The sequence below is a fragment of the Cetorhinus maximus genome, unplaced genomic scaffold (assembly GCF_964194155.1).
Source record: "Cetorhinus maximus unplaced genomic scaffold, sCetMax3.hap1.1 HAP1_SCAFFOLD_2613, whole genome shotgun sequence".
NCBI classification, from domain to species: domain Eukaryota; kingdom Metazoa; phylum Chordata; class Chondrichthyes; order Lamniformes; family Cetorhinidae; genus Cetorhinus; species Cetorhinus maximus.
The window spans coordinates 24614-41603 of NW_027598547.1; the positions used below are offsets into that span (position 1 = coordinate 24614).

At 53.5% G+C, this 16990-nt stretch overlaps 1 protein-coding gene across 1 annotated transcript in view; it reads right to left on the minus strand.

The window, feature by feature from the left end:
- The window catches only part of LOC144677509 (uncharacterized), a 37547-nt gene extending 21763 nt beyond the window's left edge, over nucleotides 1–15784 (minus strand). Inside the window, exons 1-3 of the mRNA XM_078537580.1 lie at nucleotides 15613–15784; nucleotides 14830–14919; nucleotides 11963–12128 (exon numbers count right to left, since the gene is read on the minus strand). Of these exons, the coding sequence (XP_078393706.1) occupies nucleotides 11963–12128; nucleotides 14830–14919; nucleotides 15613–15722 (366 nt within the window). The 5' untranslated portion in view covers nucleotides 15723–15784. The remainder of the gene's footprint in view (nucleotides 1–11962; nucleotides 12129–14829; nucleotides 14920–15612) is intronic.
- Between the last annotated feature and the right edge of the window lie 1206 nt (nucleotides 15785–16990).

Sequence of the window (16990 nt, forward strand, 5' to 3'; positions counted from 1 at the left end):
TCCCTCTCCCCCCATCAACATATCCTTCTATTCCTCTCTCCCTCATGTGTTTATCCAGCTTCCTCCCCACTTCAATCCATCTCTGCGATCCACCTCGACCACTCCCTGTGGGAGCGAGTCCCACATTCTCCCTACTCCCTTTGGGAGCGAGTCCCACATTCTCCCCGCGCTCTGGGTAAAGAAGTTTCTCCTGAATTCCCCATTGGATGTGTTAGTGACTTTCTTATATTTAATACACAGTGAGCCACTTTGCCACTGTGATCCAATTTTCTACTAATAACCCCACAGCAAACTTGAGATAGGATGAACTCAGTGGGTTAGTTTATTGTTCACACACTCAAAATGCAAGAGGAGGGTGCTAACATTCATACAGTAAAAGCGGGATAGAGAAAAGAAAGGTTTACTTTCTCACGCTGTATATTTCTTTTATAAAATATATACAGATATGCCCACTGCTATCTCTAAAAATTTAAATCTGAGCACAGACCTAACATGGTTGAACCCATGTCTGTCTGTAACGCTCAAACAGATGGAGCTACCTGGCAGTACCAAAGAAATCCCCGCACCTCATTACCTCTGAAGAGGCACTAATGACACATCATGAGCTGCATGGACCAAATTCAGGGAGAGCTGTACAAAAGCCATCTGCAGTTCATAACCCAGGCTGGCCAATAGGAGTCTGCTTGTCTGCTAAGGCAAAGAACCCACAACCTTCCTTTCGATTCGTAATAGTTGGGACACTTAACAATCTCGGGGTTCCAGACGAGGGATATATGTCCTTTGCCAAAGGCATTGTGAAAAGATGGGGATAATGTGACATCGGCCTCTGGCTGCTGGAACCATTCATATTGCCTTTGCTGAACTGCAAAGCTCAGTCTGCCATTTTGCCACCTAACTAGCAGCCTCACAGACAAGGAGCTCTGGCCCAGGTTGAACACCTGGCCCCATCTACACTGCTTCTGCTGGAGATTCTGTACCATCACCTACCGGACTGAATCATCTCTGCATGCCTATCTCGTCATGTGAAGTCAACACCACTGGAAAAGTGAATTATCCAGCATCGGTTTTCAACCTGCCCACCACCGTGAAGGAATACCTCATTGAACTTTGATTCAGGACTCTGGAACCCAGGTGAAATAATATTTCTTTTCTCTGTGGTCTCTGCACTGTAAACCTTTCTTTTCTCTATCCCTCTTTTACTGTATGAATGTTATCACCCTCCTCCCGCATTTCGAGTGTATGAAAAATAAACTAACCCTCTAAGTGCATCCTATCTCAAGTTTGACTGTTTCCTGGGGTGACAGTCTCTCCTGCTCCCTGATTGGTGGGATTCTGCTGAATGGGGTGTGTCTGTCAATCTTCACCTCCTGATAGGCGGCATTGTCCAGTGTGGCCTTCGCTGCCCCTTCCGCGGCCCAGTGATGGGGATCGCGCGCGGCCTTGGGGTCAAAGGCCGTCGGTCCTGGTAACGAAGTGGATCCTGCCCCATCCTCCGGTGGGTTGGGAGTGACACCGGCAGTGGGTCCTCCTCCTCCCGCCTCACAGGCACCCAGCCTCCTCCTCCGGATCTTGTCGATATCCTCGTAATGTTTATCAGGAACCTGGGGACAGGGACAAGGATAAACCACACGTCACCAAGTCTCCCTCACAGAAACAGGCCATTCGGCCCCCCTGCTCCGTGCTGGTGTTGCTCCCCCACACGAGCCTCCTCCCACCCACTCTCCCTCTCCCCCATAAACATATCCTTCTATTCCTCTCTCCCTCATGTGTTTATCCAGCTTCCCCCCCTTCAATCCATCTCTGCGATTTACCTCGACCACTCCCCGTGGGAGCGAGTCCCACATTCTCCCCGCTCCCCGTGGGAGCGAGTCCCACATTCTCCCCGCTCCCCGTGGGAGCGAGTCCCACATTCTCCCCGCTCCCCGTGGGAGCGAGTCCCACATTCTCCCCGCTCCCCGTGGGAACGAGTCCCACATTCTCCCCGCTCCCCGCGGGGGCGAGTCCCACATTCTCCCCGCTCCCCGTGGGAGCGAGTCCCACATTCTCCCCGCTCCCCGTGGGAGCGAGTCCCACATTCTCCCCGCTCCCCGTGGGAGCGAGTCCCACATTCTCCCCGCTCCCCGTGGGAGCGAGTCCCACATTCTCCCCGCTCCCCATGGGAGCGAGTCCCACATTCTCCCCATTCCCTGTGGGAGCGAGTCCCACATTCTCCCCGCTCCCCGTGGGAACGAGTCCCACATTCTCCCCCGCTCCCCGCGGGAGCGAGTCCCACATTCTCCCCGCTCCCCGTGGGAGTGAGTCCCACATTCTCCCCGCTCTCTGGGTAAAGAAGTTTCTCCTGAATTCCCCACTGGATGTGTTAGTGACTTTCTTATATTTAATACACTATGAGCCACAATGCCACTGTGATCCAATTTTCTACTAATAACCCCACAGCAAACTTGAGATAGGATGAACTCAGTGGGTTAGTTTATTGTTCACACACTCAAAATGCAAGAGGAGGGTGCTAACATTCATACAGTAAAAGCGGGATAGAGAAAAGAAAGGTTTACTTTCTCACGCTGTATATTTCTTTTATAAAATATATACAGATATGCCCACTGCTATCTCTAAAAATTTAAATCTGAGCACAGACCTAACATGGTTGAACCTATGTCTGTCTGTAACCCTCAAACAGATGGAGCTACCTGGCAGAACCAGAGAAATCCCCGCACCTCGTTACTTCTGAAGAGGCACTAATGACACATCATGAGCTGCATGGACCAAATTCAGGGAGAGCTGTACAAAAGCCATCTGCAGTTCATAACCCAGGTTGGCCAACAGGAGTCTGCTTGTCTGCTAAGACAAAGAACCTGCAACCTTCCTTTCGATTCGTAATGGTCGGGACACTTAACAATCTCGGGGTTCCAGACGAGGGATATATGTCCTTTGCCAAAGGCATTGTGAAAAGATGGGAATAATGTGACATCGGCCTCTGGCTGCTGGAACCATTCATATTGCCTTTGCTGAACTGCAAAGCCCAGTCTGCCATTTTACCACCTAACTAGCAGCCTCACAGACAAGGAGCCCTGGCCCAGGTTGAACACCTGGCCCCATCTACACTGCTTCTGCTGGAGATTCTGTACCATCACACACCAGACTGAATCATCTCTGCATGCCTATCTCATCATGTGAAGTCAACACCACTGGAAAAGTGAATTATCCAGCATCGGTTTTCAACCTGCCCACCACCGTGAAGGAATACCTCATTGAACTTTGATTCAGGTCTCTGGAACCCAGGAGAAATAATATTTCCTTTCTCTGTGGCCTCTGCACTGTAAACCTTTCTTTTCTCTATCCCTCTGTTACTGTATGAATATTATCACCCTCCTCCCGCATTTCGAGTGTATGAAAAATAAACTAACCCACTGAGTTCATCCTATCTCAAGTTTGACTGTTTCCAGGGGTAACAGTCCCTCCCGCTCCCTGATTGGTGGGATTCTGCTGAATGGGGTGTGTCTGTCGATCGTCACCTCCTGATAGGCGGCATTGTCCAGTGTGGCCTTCGCTGCCCCTTCCGCGGCCCAGTGATGGGGATCGCGCGCGGCCTTGGGGTCAAAGGCCATCAGTCCCGGTAACGAGGTGGATCCTGCCCAATCCTCCGGCACGTTGGGAGCGACACCGGCAGTGGGTCCTCCTCCTCCCGCCTCACAGGCACCCGGCTTCCTCCTCCGGATCTTGTCGATATCCTCGTAAAGTTTATCAGGAACCTGGGGACAGGGACAAGGATAAACCACACGTCACCAAGTCTATAGCACAGAAACAGGCCATTCAGCCCCTCTGCTCCGTGCTGGTGTTCCTGCCCCACACGAGCCTCCTCCCACCCCCCTCTCCCTCTCCCCCCATCAACATATCCTTCTATTCCTCTCTCCCTCATGTGTTTATCCAGCTTCCTCCCCACTTCAATCCATCTCTGCGATCCACCTCGACCACTCCCTGTGGGAGCGAGTCCCACATTCTCCCTACTCCCTGTGGGAGCGAGTCCCACATTCTCCCCGCTCTCTGGGTAAAGAAGTTTCTCCTGAATTCCCCATTGGATGTGTTAGTGACTTTCTTATATTTAATACACAGTGAGCCACTTTGCCACTGTGATCCAATTTTCTACTAATAACCCCACAGCAAACTTGAGATAGGATGAACTCAGTGGGTTAGTTTATTGTTCACACACTCAAAATGCAAGAGGAGGGTGCTAACATTCATACAGTAAAAGCGGGATAGAGAAAAGAAAGGTTTACTTTCTCACGCTGTATATTTCTTTTATAAAATATATACAGATATGCCCACTGCTATCTCTAAAAATTTAAATCTGAGCACAGACCTAACATGGTTGAACCTATGTCTGTCTGTAACGCTCAAACAGATGGAGCTACCTGGCAGTACCAAAGAAATCCCCGCACCTCATTACCTCTGAAGAGGCACTAATGACACATCATGAGCTGCATGGACCAAATTCAGGGAGAGCTGTACAAAAGCCATCTGCAGTTCATAACCCAGGCTGGCCAATAGGAGTCTGCTTGTCTGCTAAGGCAAAGAACCCACAACCTTCCTTTCGATTCGTAATGGTTGGGACACTTAACAATCTCGGGGTTCCAGACGAGGGATATATGTCCTTTGCCAAAGGCATTGTGAAAAGATGGGGATAATGTGACATCGGCCTCTGGCTGCTGGAACCATTCATATTGCCTTTGCTGAACTGCAAAGCTCAGTCTGCCATTTTGCCACCTAACTAGCAGTCTCACAGACAAGGAGCTCTGGCCCAGGTTGAACACCTGGCCCCATCTACACTACACTCTGCTGGAGATTCTGTACCATCACCTACCGGACTGAATCATCTCTGCATGCCTATCTCATCATGTGAAGTCAACACCACTGGAAAAGTGAATTATCCAGCATTGGTTTTCAACCTGCCCACCACCGTGAAGGAATACCTCATTGAACTTTGATTCAGGACTCTGGAACCCAGGTGAAATAATATTTCTTTTCTCTGTGGTCTCTGCACTGTAAACCTTTCTTTTCTCTATCCCTCTTTTACTGTATGAATGTTATCACCCTCCTCCCGCATTTCGAGTGTATGAAAAATAAACTAACCCTCTAAGTTCATCCTATCTGAAGTTTGACTGTTTCCTGGGGTGACAGTCTCTCCTGCTCCCTGATTGGTGGGATTCTGCTGAATGGGGTGTGTCTGTCGATCGTCACCTTCTGATAGGCGGCATTGTCCAGTGTGGCCTTCGCTGCCCCTTCCGCTGCCCAGTGATGGGGATCGCGCGCGGCCTTGGGGTCAAAGGCCGTCGGTCCTGGTAACGAAGTGGATCCTGCCCCATCGTCCGGTGGATTGGGAGTGACACCGGCAGTGGGTCCTCCTCCTCCCGCCTCACAGGCACCCGGCCTCCTCCTCCGGATCCTGTCGATATCCTCGTAAAGTTTATCAGGAACCTGGGGACAGGGACAAGTATAAACCACACGTCACCAAGTCTCCCTCACAGAAACAGGCCATTCGGCCCCCCTGCTCCGTGCTGGTGTTGCTCCCCCACACGAGCCTCCTCCCACCCCCTCTCCCTCTCCCCCATCAACATATCCTTCTATTCCTCTCTCCCTCATGTGTTTATCCAGCTTCCCCCCCTTCAATCCATCTCTGCGATTCACCTCGACCACTCCCCGTGGGAGCGAGTCCCACATTCTCCCCACTCCCCGTGGGAGCGAGTCCCACATTCTCCCCGCTCCCCGCGGGAGCGAGTCCCACATTCTCCCCGCTCCCCGCGGGAGCGAGTCCCACATTCTCCCCGCTCCCCGTGGGAGCGAGTCCCACATTCTCCCCGCTCCCCGCGGGAGCGAGTCCCACATTCTCCCCGCTCCCCGCGGGAGCGAGTCCCACATTCTCCCCGCTCCCCGTGGGAGCGAGTCCCACATTCTCCCTGCTCCCCGTGGGAGCGAGTCCCACATTCTCCCCGCTCCCTGTGGGAGCGAGTCCCACATTCTCCCCATTCCCCGTGGGAGCGAGTCCCACATTCTCCCCGCTCTCTGGGTAAAGAAGTTTCTCCTGAATTCCCCATTGGATGTGTTAGTGACTGTCTTAGATTTAATACACAGTGAGCTACTTTGCCACTGTGATCCAATTTTCTACTAATAACCCCACAGCAAACTTGAGATAGGATGAACTCAAAGGGTTAGTTTATTGTTCACACATTCAAAATGCAAGAGGAGGGTGATAATATTCATACAGTAAAAGAGGGATAGAGAAAAGAAAGGTTTACTTTCTCACGCTGTATATTTCTTTTATAAAATATATACAGATATGCCCACTGCTATCTCTAAAAATTTAAAACTGAGCACAGACCTAACATGGTTGAACCTATGTCTGTCTATAACCCTCAAACAGATGGAGCTACCTGGCAGAACCAGAGAAATCCCCGCACCTCGTTACCTCTGAAGAGGCACTAATGACACATCATGAGCTGCATGGACCAAATTCAGGGAGAGCTGTACAAAAGCCATCTGAAGTTCATAACCCAGGCTGGCCAACAGGAGTCTGCTTGTCTGCTAAGACAAAGAACCCGCAACCTTCCTTTCAATTCGTAATGGTCGGGACGCTTAACAATCTAGGGGGTCCAGACGAGGGATATATGTCCTTTGCCAAAGGCATTGTGAAAAGATGGGAATAATGTGACATCGGCCTCTGGCTGCTGGAACCATTCATATTGCCTTTGCTGAACTGCAAAGCCCAGTCTGCCATTTTACCACCTAACTAGCAGCCTCACAGACAAGGAGCTCTGGCCCAGGTTGAACACCTGGCCCCATCTACACTGCTTCTGCTGGAGATTCTGTACCATCACACACCAGACTGAATCATCTCTGCATGCCTATCTCGTCATGTGAAGTCAACACCACTGGAAAAGTGAATTATCCAGCATCGGTTTTCAACCTGCCCACCACCGTGAAGGAATACCTCATTAAACTTTGATTCAGGACTCTGGAACCCAGGTGAAATAATATTTCTTTTCTCTGTGGCCTCTGCACTGTAAACCTTTCTTTTCTCTATCCCTCTGTTACTGTATGAATATTATCACCCTCCTCCCGCATTTCGAGTGTATGAAAAATAAACTAACCCACTGAGTTCATCCTATCTCAAGTTTGACTGTTTCCAGGGGTAACAGTCCCTCCCGCTCCCTGATTGGTGGGATTCTGCTGAATGGGGTGTGTCTGTCGATCGTCACCTCCTGATAGGCGGCATTGTCCAGTGTGGCCTTCGCTGCCCCTTCCGCTGCCCAGTGATGGGGATCGCGCGCGGCCTTGGGGTCAAAGGCCGTCGGTCCCAGTAATGAGGTGGATCCTGCCCCATCCTCCGGCGCGTTGGGAGAGACACCGGCAGCGGGTCCTCCTCCTCCCGCCTCGCAGGCACCCGGCCTCCTCCTCCGGATCTTGTCGATATCCTCGTAAAGTTTATCAGGAACCTGGGGACAGGGACAAGGATAAACCACACGTCACCAAGTCTATAGCACAGAAACAGGCCATTCAGCCCCTCTGCTCCGTGCTGGTGTTTCTGCCCCACACGAGCCTCCTCCCACCCCCCTCTCCCTCTCCCCCCCATCAACATATCCTTCTATTCCTCTCTCCCTCATGTGTTTATCCAGCTTCCCCTCCCCTTCAATCCATCTCTGCGATTCACCTCGACCACTCCCCGCGGGAGCGAGTCCCACATTCTCCCCGCTCCCCGTGGGAGCGAGTCCCACATTCTCCCCGCTCCCCGTGGAAGCGAGTCCCACATTCTCCCCGCTCCCCGCGGGAGCGAGTCCCACATTCTCCCCGCTCCCTGGGTAAAGAAGTTTCTCCTGAATTCCCCATTGGATGTATTAGTGACTTTCTTATATTTGATACACTATGAGCCACAATGCCACTGTGATCCAATTTTCTACTAATAACCCCACAGCAAACTTGAGATAGGATGAACTCAGAGGGTTAGTTTATTGTTCATGCATTCAAAATGCAGGCGGAGGGTGATAATATTCATACAGTAAAAGAGGGATAGAGAAAAGAAAGGTTTACTTTCTCACGCTGTATATTTCTTTTATAAAATATATACAGATATGCCCACTGCTATCTCTAAAAATTTAAAACTGAGCACAGACCTAACATGGTTGAACCTATGTCTGTCTGTAGCCCTCAAACAGATGGAGCTACCTGGCAGTACCAGAGAAATCCCCGCACCTCGTTACCTCTGAAGAGGCACTAATGACACATTATGAGCTGCATGGACCAAATTCAGGGAGAGCTGTACAAAAGCCATCTGCAGTTCATAACCCAGGCTGGCCAACAGGAGTCTGCTCGTCTGCTAAGACAAAGAACCCGCGAGCTTCCTTTCAATTCGTAATGGTCGGGACACTTAACAATCTCAGGGGTGTCCAGACAAGGGATATACGTCCTTTGCCAAAGGCATTGTGAAAAGATTGGAATAATGTGACATCGGCCTCTGGCTGCTGGAACCATTCATATTGCCTTTGCTGAACTGCAAAGCCCAGTCTGCCATTTTACCACCTAACTAGCAGCCTCACAGACAAGGAGCCCTGGCCCAGCTTGAACACCTGGCCCCATCTATACTGCTTCTGCTGGAGATTCTGTACCATCACCCACCAGACTGAATCATCTCTGCATGCCTATCTCGTCATGTGAAGTCAACACCACTGGAAAAGTGAATTATCCAGCATCGGTTTTCAACCTGCCCACCACCGTGAAGGAATACCTCATTGAACTTTGATTCAGGACTCTGGAACCCAGGTGAAATAATATTTCTTTTCTCTGTGGTCTCTGCACTGTAAACCTTTCTTTTCTCTATCCCTCTGTTACTGTATGAATATTATCACCCTCCTCCCGCATTTTGAGTGTGTGAAACATAAACTAACCCTCTGAGTTTGCTTTGGGGTTATTAGTAGAAAATTGGATCGCACCAAACCTGAGGGGTTGGGAAGTATGTAACTGTTTATAAAGAGGGAAACAAATCAAGAACACCTTTCTGTTTATGGAGGGGTGGCGAGAGGTGAAATTAGTGCGGTTTAAATTAATCCCCTCCTGTCCGTAACAGACACCCAGTTACTCAAGGACATCCAGTGATACCCAGTGAGGCTCAATGACATCCAGTGACATTCAATAACTCATTGGTGACACGCAGTGACTCCCAGTGATAACCAGTGACTCTAAGCGTCACCCAGTGACACACAGTTGCACCCAGTGACACCCAGTGAATCCTAAAGATGGCCAGTGACATCCAGCAACTCTCACTGGAATTCAATGGCAACCAGCAACGCCAGTGACATCCAGTGTCAATGACATCCAGTGACACCAAGTGGTGCTTAATGCCCACTGACACCTAGCAACACCCAGTGATGTCCAGTGACAGCCAGTGGCCGCCAGTAAGTGGGACAGGGTTTCCGCGCCCAGTGCCGGGGCCCTTTCCTGTTTCCAGGGGCAACAGTCCCTCCCGCTCCCTGATTGGTGGGATTCTGCTGAATGGGGTGTGTCTGTCGATCGTCACCTCCTGATAGGTGGTATCGTCCAGTGTGGCCTTCGCTGCCCCCTCCGCTGCCCAGTGATGGGGATCGCGCGTGACCTTGGGGTCAAAGGCCGTCGCTCCCGGTAACGAGGTGGATCCTGCCCCATCCTCCGGCGCATTGGGAGCGACACCGGTAGTGGGTCCTTCTCCTCCCGCCTCACAGGCACCCGGCCTCCTCCTCCGGATCCTGTCGATATCCTCGTAAAGTTTATCAGGAACCTGGGGACAGGGACAAGGATAAACCCGCACGTCACTATTGCCACTTCCCTTGACCCAACTGCCCGGAACAATCAGCTCAGACAATCTCATCACTTGGCACTGGGGTCAGACGCTGAACATTAACCCCAGACCCCGGGGGTGGGAGGTCACGCGTTGCCCTGAGACCTCAGTGTCCAGTGCCGCACTGTAGGACAGGAGTTGCCAACTCCACCAGGGCAGGACTGGCGTCTCCGGGGGTCAATGATCAATCTACGGGGATAAAATCCTCAGGACCCTATTTTCAGGGACATAATTCCACCAACGCCTTTGACTCTTTCCGATGGAAATATCAGAGATGCGGGGGGGAGCCGGGCGGGTGGGCCGTTTAACCGACGGTCAAGGATCATCCAATTGGTGAGTGAGAGTCGGTTGCCCGTCGAATCAGCCATGAGAAGGCGGGGCTTCATGGCGATTGACATGTAGTGTGACCAGTGCAGGAGGAGAGGGGGCAGGGAGACTGGAGAGGGGAGGCCGTATGGGGAAACCTTCAGGAATGTATTCAGGCTGAGTAGGCAACTGGATTGGAAGGCCAAGGCCTTGGTGTATCGTATCTCACTGTAGAACCTGGTGTATCGTATCTCACTGTAGGCCCTGGTGTATCGTATCTCACTGTAGGCCCTGGTGTATCGTATCTCACTATCAACCCTGGTGTATCGTATCTCACTGTAGACCCTGGTGTATCGTATCTCACTATCAACCCTGGTGTATCGTATCTCACTATAACCCTGGTGTATCGTATCTCACTGTAGACCCTGGTGTATCGTATCTCACTATCAACCCTGGTGTATCGTATCTCACTATAACCCTGGTGTATCGTATCTCACTGTAGACCCTGGTGTATCGTATCTCACTATCAACCCTGGTGTATCGTATCTCACTGTAGACCCTGGTGTATCGTATCTCACTGTAGGCCCTGGTGTATCGTATCTCACTGTAGGCCCTGGTGTATCGTATCTCACTATCAAGCCTGGTGTATCGTATCTCACTGTAGACCTTGGTGTATCGTATCTCACTGTAGACCCTGGTGTATCATATCTCACTGTAGACCCTGGTGTATCGTATCTCACTGTAGACCCTGGTGTATCGTATCTCACTGTAGACCCTGGTGTATCGTATCTCACTGTAGACCCTGGTGTATCGTATCTCACTATAACCCTGGTGTATCGTATCTCACTATAACCCTGGTGTATCGTATCTCACTATAACCCTGGTGTATCGTATCTCACTGTAGACCCTGGTGTATCGTATCTCACTATAACCCTGGTGTATCGTATCTCACTGTAGACCCTGGTGTATCGTATCTCACTATAACCCTGGTGTATCGTATCTCACTGTAGACCCTGGTGTATCGTATCTCACTATAACCCTGGTGTATCGTATCTCACTGTAACCCTGGTGTATCGTATCTCACTGTAGGCCCTGGTCTATTGTACATCACTTTAGCCCCTGGTCTATCATACATCACTTTAGCCCCTGGTCTATTGTACATCACTTTAGGCCCTGGTCTATCGTACATCACTTTAGCCAATGGTCTATTGTACATCACTTTAGCCCCTGGTCTATCGTACATCACTTTAGGCCCTGGTCTATTGTACATCACTTTAGGCCCTGGTCTATTGTACAACACTTTAGCCCTTGGTCTATTGTACATCACTTTAGGCCCTGGTCTATTGTACATCACTTTAGGCCCTGGTCTATTGTACAACACTTTAGCCCTTGGTTTATTGTACATCACTTTAGGCCCTGGTCTATCGTACATCACTTTAGCCCCTGGTCTATCGTACATCACTGTAGGCCCTGGTCTATTGTACATCACTTTAGGCCCTGGTCTATCGTACATCACTTTAGCCCCTGGTCTATCGTACATCACTGTAGGCCCTGGTCTATTGTACATCACTTTAGCCCCTGGTCTATCGTACATCACTGTAGGCCCTGGTCTATTGTACATCACTATAGGCCCTGGTCTATTATATATCACTGAAGGCCCTGGTCTATTATATATCACTTTAGGCCCAGGCCCTGGTGTCTGATAGGCCCTGGCCCAGGTTTATCCTACCTCCGACCCAAGCCCTGGCGTGTTGTTTGTCAGACCCCGGCTCAGCTCCAGTGCCCCTCCTATTGTACCTTTTCGCAGGCTGTCGTCAGGTATTCTACGAAGGGTAAGATGGGGACCTTCTTGTGGAAGTCGAGCAGCTCGGGGATGCTGTCGTGCAGCAGCTCTTCGCCCAGGATCCGGTAGCGGTGCTCCGGCCGCTGCTCGATGATGAAGTGACGGCATCGGTCAGTCCCACTGGGGTCAGAACACAGGGCGAAGAGTCAGTTAGCCCGGTCACCGCAGGGACCCCGACACCCCCCACCCCCAGCTATCCTCCCCTCCCGTCTGACAGAGGCATTGGCCTGGGGGGAGCTGGGGTCAGGAGGAGTGGGGGATGGTTAGTAATGGGGGCGAGCGGGGTGGCGGGTGGGTCAAAGGGCACGCACTTCGTGACCCCAGTTTCCTGAGGAGGGCCTGGCGAATGGTGGAGCCCTGGTGAAAGCGGGCACCCTCCCTTTCCTGTCTACCATTACCGGCACCCACCCTGTTGGGCACAATGCGGGTTCCGTGTGGGGAGCGCTCCCTTGATTCTGCCCCCTCCCGCGACTCTCCACTCTCAGGAGACTACACCCTGTCGTGTTCGGGGGGGTGGGGTCCTGGGCCGAAAGGGTTAATGGGCGGGGCTGGAGAAACGGTACCGCCCTCATGATGATGCAAGAGAGTCACATGACTAGGGGTGGACGGCGCAGAACGCTCGTGGTTTCAGCTGAGTAACACCGATAGTCTGGTATATCTGTAGCGATGTTCCTCCAATGGACCGGTCATAGTTCAGACATCCCTCTGTCTCTGCAATCGCTCCTGAACCAGGCACAACCAACTATAACATGGTGGCAGCGGGGGGGACCTTACAATGCACCCTGGATGAGCGCAGCTCCCACAACACTCAAGAAGCTCGACACCATCCAGGACAAAGCAGCCCCGCTTGATCGGCACCCCATCCACAAACATTCACTCCCTCCACCACCGACGCACAGTAGCAGCAGTGTGTGTACCATCTACAAGATGCACTGCAGCAACTCACCAAGGCTCCTTCGACAGCGCCGCCCAAACCCACGACCTCTACCATCTAGAAGGACAAGGGGCAGCAGACACATGGGGAACACCACCTGGAAGTTCCCCTCCAAGCCACACACCATCCTGACTTGGAAATATATCGGCCGTTCCTTCACTGTCGCTGGGTCCAAATCCTGGAACTCCCTCCCTAACAGCACGATGGGTGTACCTACACCACAGGGACTACAGCGGTTCAAGAAGGCAGCTCACCCACCACCTTCTCAAGGGGGCAATTAGGGATGGGGCAATAAATGCTGGGCCCGGCCAGCAACGCCCGCATCTCATGAATGAATTTTAAAAAGGACCCCTCCACATCACAGAGTCGCAGAATAGTTACAGTGCTGAGGAAGGCCATTTGGCCCACTGTGGCTGTGCTATCTCTCTGTAGAGCAACCCAGCGAATGTCACTCCCCCCGTACATCTCCTTCCTCTCCCCCGACCGACCCATCCTCCGGCACGTTCGAACAGGGTGAGACATGTCCCTTGTGGCTGCCCTCCCGCGGGTTTTAGTTGTGAGATGGTCAGGTGGGGCCAGATCGCGAGAACTGACTGGGGGAGATCAACCATGAGGTAATTTTTTAAAAGAAAATAATTTCATGGGATGCGGGCATCACTGGCGAGACCAGCCCTTGTTGCCCGTCCCTGACAGCCCCTCGAACTGAGTGTCTCGCTCGGCCATTTCAGAGGGGGCCACGTGAGAGCCGACCACGGGGTCTGGAGTCACGTGTAGGCCAGACTGGGTAAGGGCGGCAGATTTCCCTCCCTACAGGGACTTTCGTCTCCCTGTATTGGTCAGGCGAACCCAGCTGTCTCCATTCACAGGTTTCCATCCCACCACTGAACAGCACGGGGCAGGGGGCTTTGACCCGCTCCTGGCTGGCTCAGCCCTCTTTAGCCCCACCTGGTGATTGCCGGTTCCCCGGGGGAGCACAGCGTGAACACTGATCTTAGCGCGGGCACCCGATGGGCACAGACGACGACCAGCTCAGAACCCTCCAGCCTCAAGCACCCCGCCGACCTCAGCCCTCCCAGCTGCGGGATTACTGGTGCCCACCCCGAACGGGGGCATTAGTGAACCAGATGGGGTTTTTAACAACAGTCCTTGATGGTCACCATTACTGAGACTCGCTTTACATTCCAGATTTAATCATTGAATTTAAATTCGACCAGCTGCCGGAGGTGGGATTTGAACCCCTGACTCTGCCCACCTCCCCGCCACCCCCACCTCCCCGCACCCTCGCCCTCCTCCCCGCACCTCCCCGCCCACATTCTTGGCCTCCGCTGGGAGGCTTCTGAGAAAAATAAGTCAAATGGTAAACTGAGTTCTGCCAAAATATTTATCGTCACAACAGAGCGAGAATTGATGGGGTTCGCCCACTGCAATCCCATGGGAGGCCATGAGGAGGCAGTGTTTTATGGGACCAGGGCCAGCAGAGCAAGTCAACCAGGGGTGGGGAGGACTCACACCCGTGTTAAAGATTGTGCAGAATTTGTAACCTGGTTACTCTCCACCCCCCCAACCAGTGAGGGTCAGAGTGCACCGGGGGGGGGTCAGCCAGTGAGGGTCAGAGTGGACTAAGGGGTCAGCCAGTGAGGGTCAGAGTGCACTGGGTCTCAGTCAGTGAGGGTCAGAGTGCAATGGAGGGTCAGTCAGTGAGGGTCAGAGTGCACGGGGGTCGGTCTGAGGGTCAGAGTGCACTGGGGGGTCAGACAGTGAGGGTCAGAGTGCACTGGGGCTCAGTCAGTGAGGGTCAGAGTGCATTGGAGGATCAGTCAGTGGGGGTCCGAGTGTACTGGGGGTCAGCCAGTGAGGGTCAGAGTGCACGGATGGTCAGGGATTTACCTGTATGACAGCACTATTCCTGCCTGACTTTCACTCATTCGAAGCAGGAAGGATCCCAGTGGCTTCTCCTTCAGCAGCTCCTCCACCTCCCTGTGAGAAACAGATAAAAACTTACTGCTGATAGAGCCCGAGAAAGCTGAACCTTGAACCCCCAGTGACCCTGTGAACCCTGAGCCCCCACTGACCGCGTAAACCCTGAACCCTCACTGACCACAGGAAACCTGGACCTCCGGTGACCGCGTGAACCCTGAACCCCCCACTGACCCCGTGAATCCTGAACCCCCACCGACCCCGTGAACCCTGAACACCCAGTTACCGTGTGAACCCTGAACCCCCACTGACCCCGTGAACCCTGATCCCCCAGTGATTGTGTGAACCTTGAACCCCAGTGACCGTGAACCCTGAACCCCAGTGACTGTGAACTCTGAACCCCAAAGACTGTGAACCCTAGACCCAGGGACTGTGAACTCTGAACCCAATGACCCTGAACCCAGTGATTGTGAACCCTGAACCCCAGTGACTGTGAACTCTGAACCCCAAAGACTGTGAACTCTGACCCCAGTAATTGGGAACTCTGAACCCAGTGACCCTAATTCCTGAACCCCAATGACTGTGAACCCTAGACCCAGGGACTGTGAACTCTGAACCCAGTGATCGGGAACTCTGAACCCCAGTGACCCAGACCCCGAACCCCAGCGACGGTGAACCCTGAACTCATTGCTGGTGAACCCTGAACCCAATGACCCTGAACCCCAGTGAGGGGCCAGCAGCTCCTCCTCTTACCGTCTCGAGGTGAACCCGTAGAAGCAGGGCAGGAGCCCATCGTCGGACAGCTGGAGGGCGAGCGCGCCCTCGGACAATGGCACCGCGTCCTGATTGGCCGCCAGGCTCATCGCGAATGCACCTGGGAGTTTGGGCGCAGCTCCTGCGGCCGATCAGTCGCTGCACTGCATCTCATCCCTGCATTGGGTTCAGAAACAAGGCAGCGTTAGCAGGTCAGTGAGGCTGGGGGTAGTTGTGGGGGAGGGTGGGGTGGGGGAGGGTGGAGAGTTGGGGGGGGGGTGGGTTCGGAGAGGTGGGGGAGTGGGCGGTGGGCAGAGATGGGGCGAAAGACCATGGCACATTCTGTCAAACAGCCGTGCTCTGACCCCGAGGGCTCAGCAGAGGCCAGAGTTCGAGCGCGATGAGATGGGTTCGAATCCCCCAGCACAGGAGGAGGCCACTCGGCCTATCGTACCTGTGCTGGCTCCTTGAAAGGTGTGTCCAGTTAGCCCCACTCCCCGTCTGGCTCGTTCCCCCACCCCCCCCACCGCCCCTCCCCAGGCCTTGGGCCTGCACAGTTCGGGACTAGGCCTACAAGTGACTCCAGCCCTGAATCCCCCTCTCCCCAGCCAAAGAATGTGCTCAATCCGTGGCCAGGCAGCCTGGAGGGTGCAGCCAGTGTTGGCTCAGCACCCACAGGGCCTGGGGATGGAGGATTCACCCACCGAGTCCGATCAGAGTGAAAGTCTCCCTCCCTGAGGGCTCAGTTACTCCAGCCAGCGGTAGGCCGACTTGCATTTCCCTAGCGCCTTTCACCACCTCAGGACGTTTGGCCGCTGGTGAGTGTCTAAAGCGCGTCCACTGTTGTAAGGCAGGAACCGCGGCAACCATTTTGTGCACAGCAAGCTCCCACAAACAACAATGTGATAATCACCCAGATCATCTGGTTTTATTCCAGTGATGTTGCTCACTGGATAAATGTTGGGCCCCAGGACACCCCAAACACCCCCACCCCCACCCACCCCCACCCCCACCCCCACCCACCCCCACCCACCCCCACCCACCCCCACCCACCCCCACCCACACCCCCACCCACCCCCACCCACCCCCACCCACCCCCACCCACACCCCCACCCACCCCCACCCACCCCCACCCCCACACGCCCAACCACACCCAACCACACCCAACCCCACCCACCCACCCCCACCACACTCCCGCCCACCCCCACCCACCCCCACTCACACCCCCACCCACCCCCACCCACCCCCACTGCACCCCCACCCACCCCACCCACCCCACCCACACACCCACCCACCCCCACCCACCCCCACTGCACCCCCACCCACCCCCACCCACCCCCACCCACCCCCACCCACCCCCACCCACCCCCACCCCACC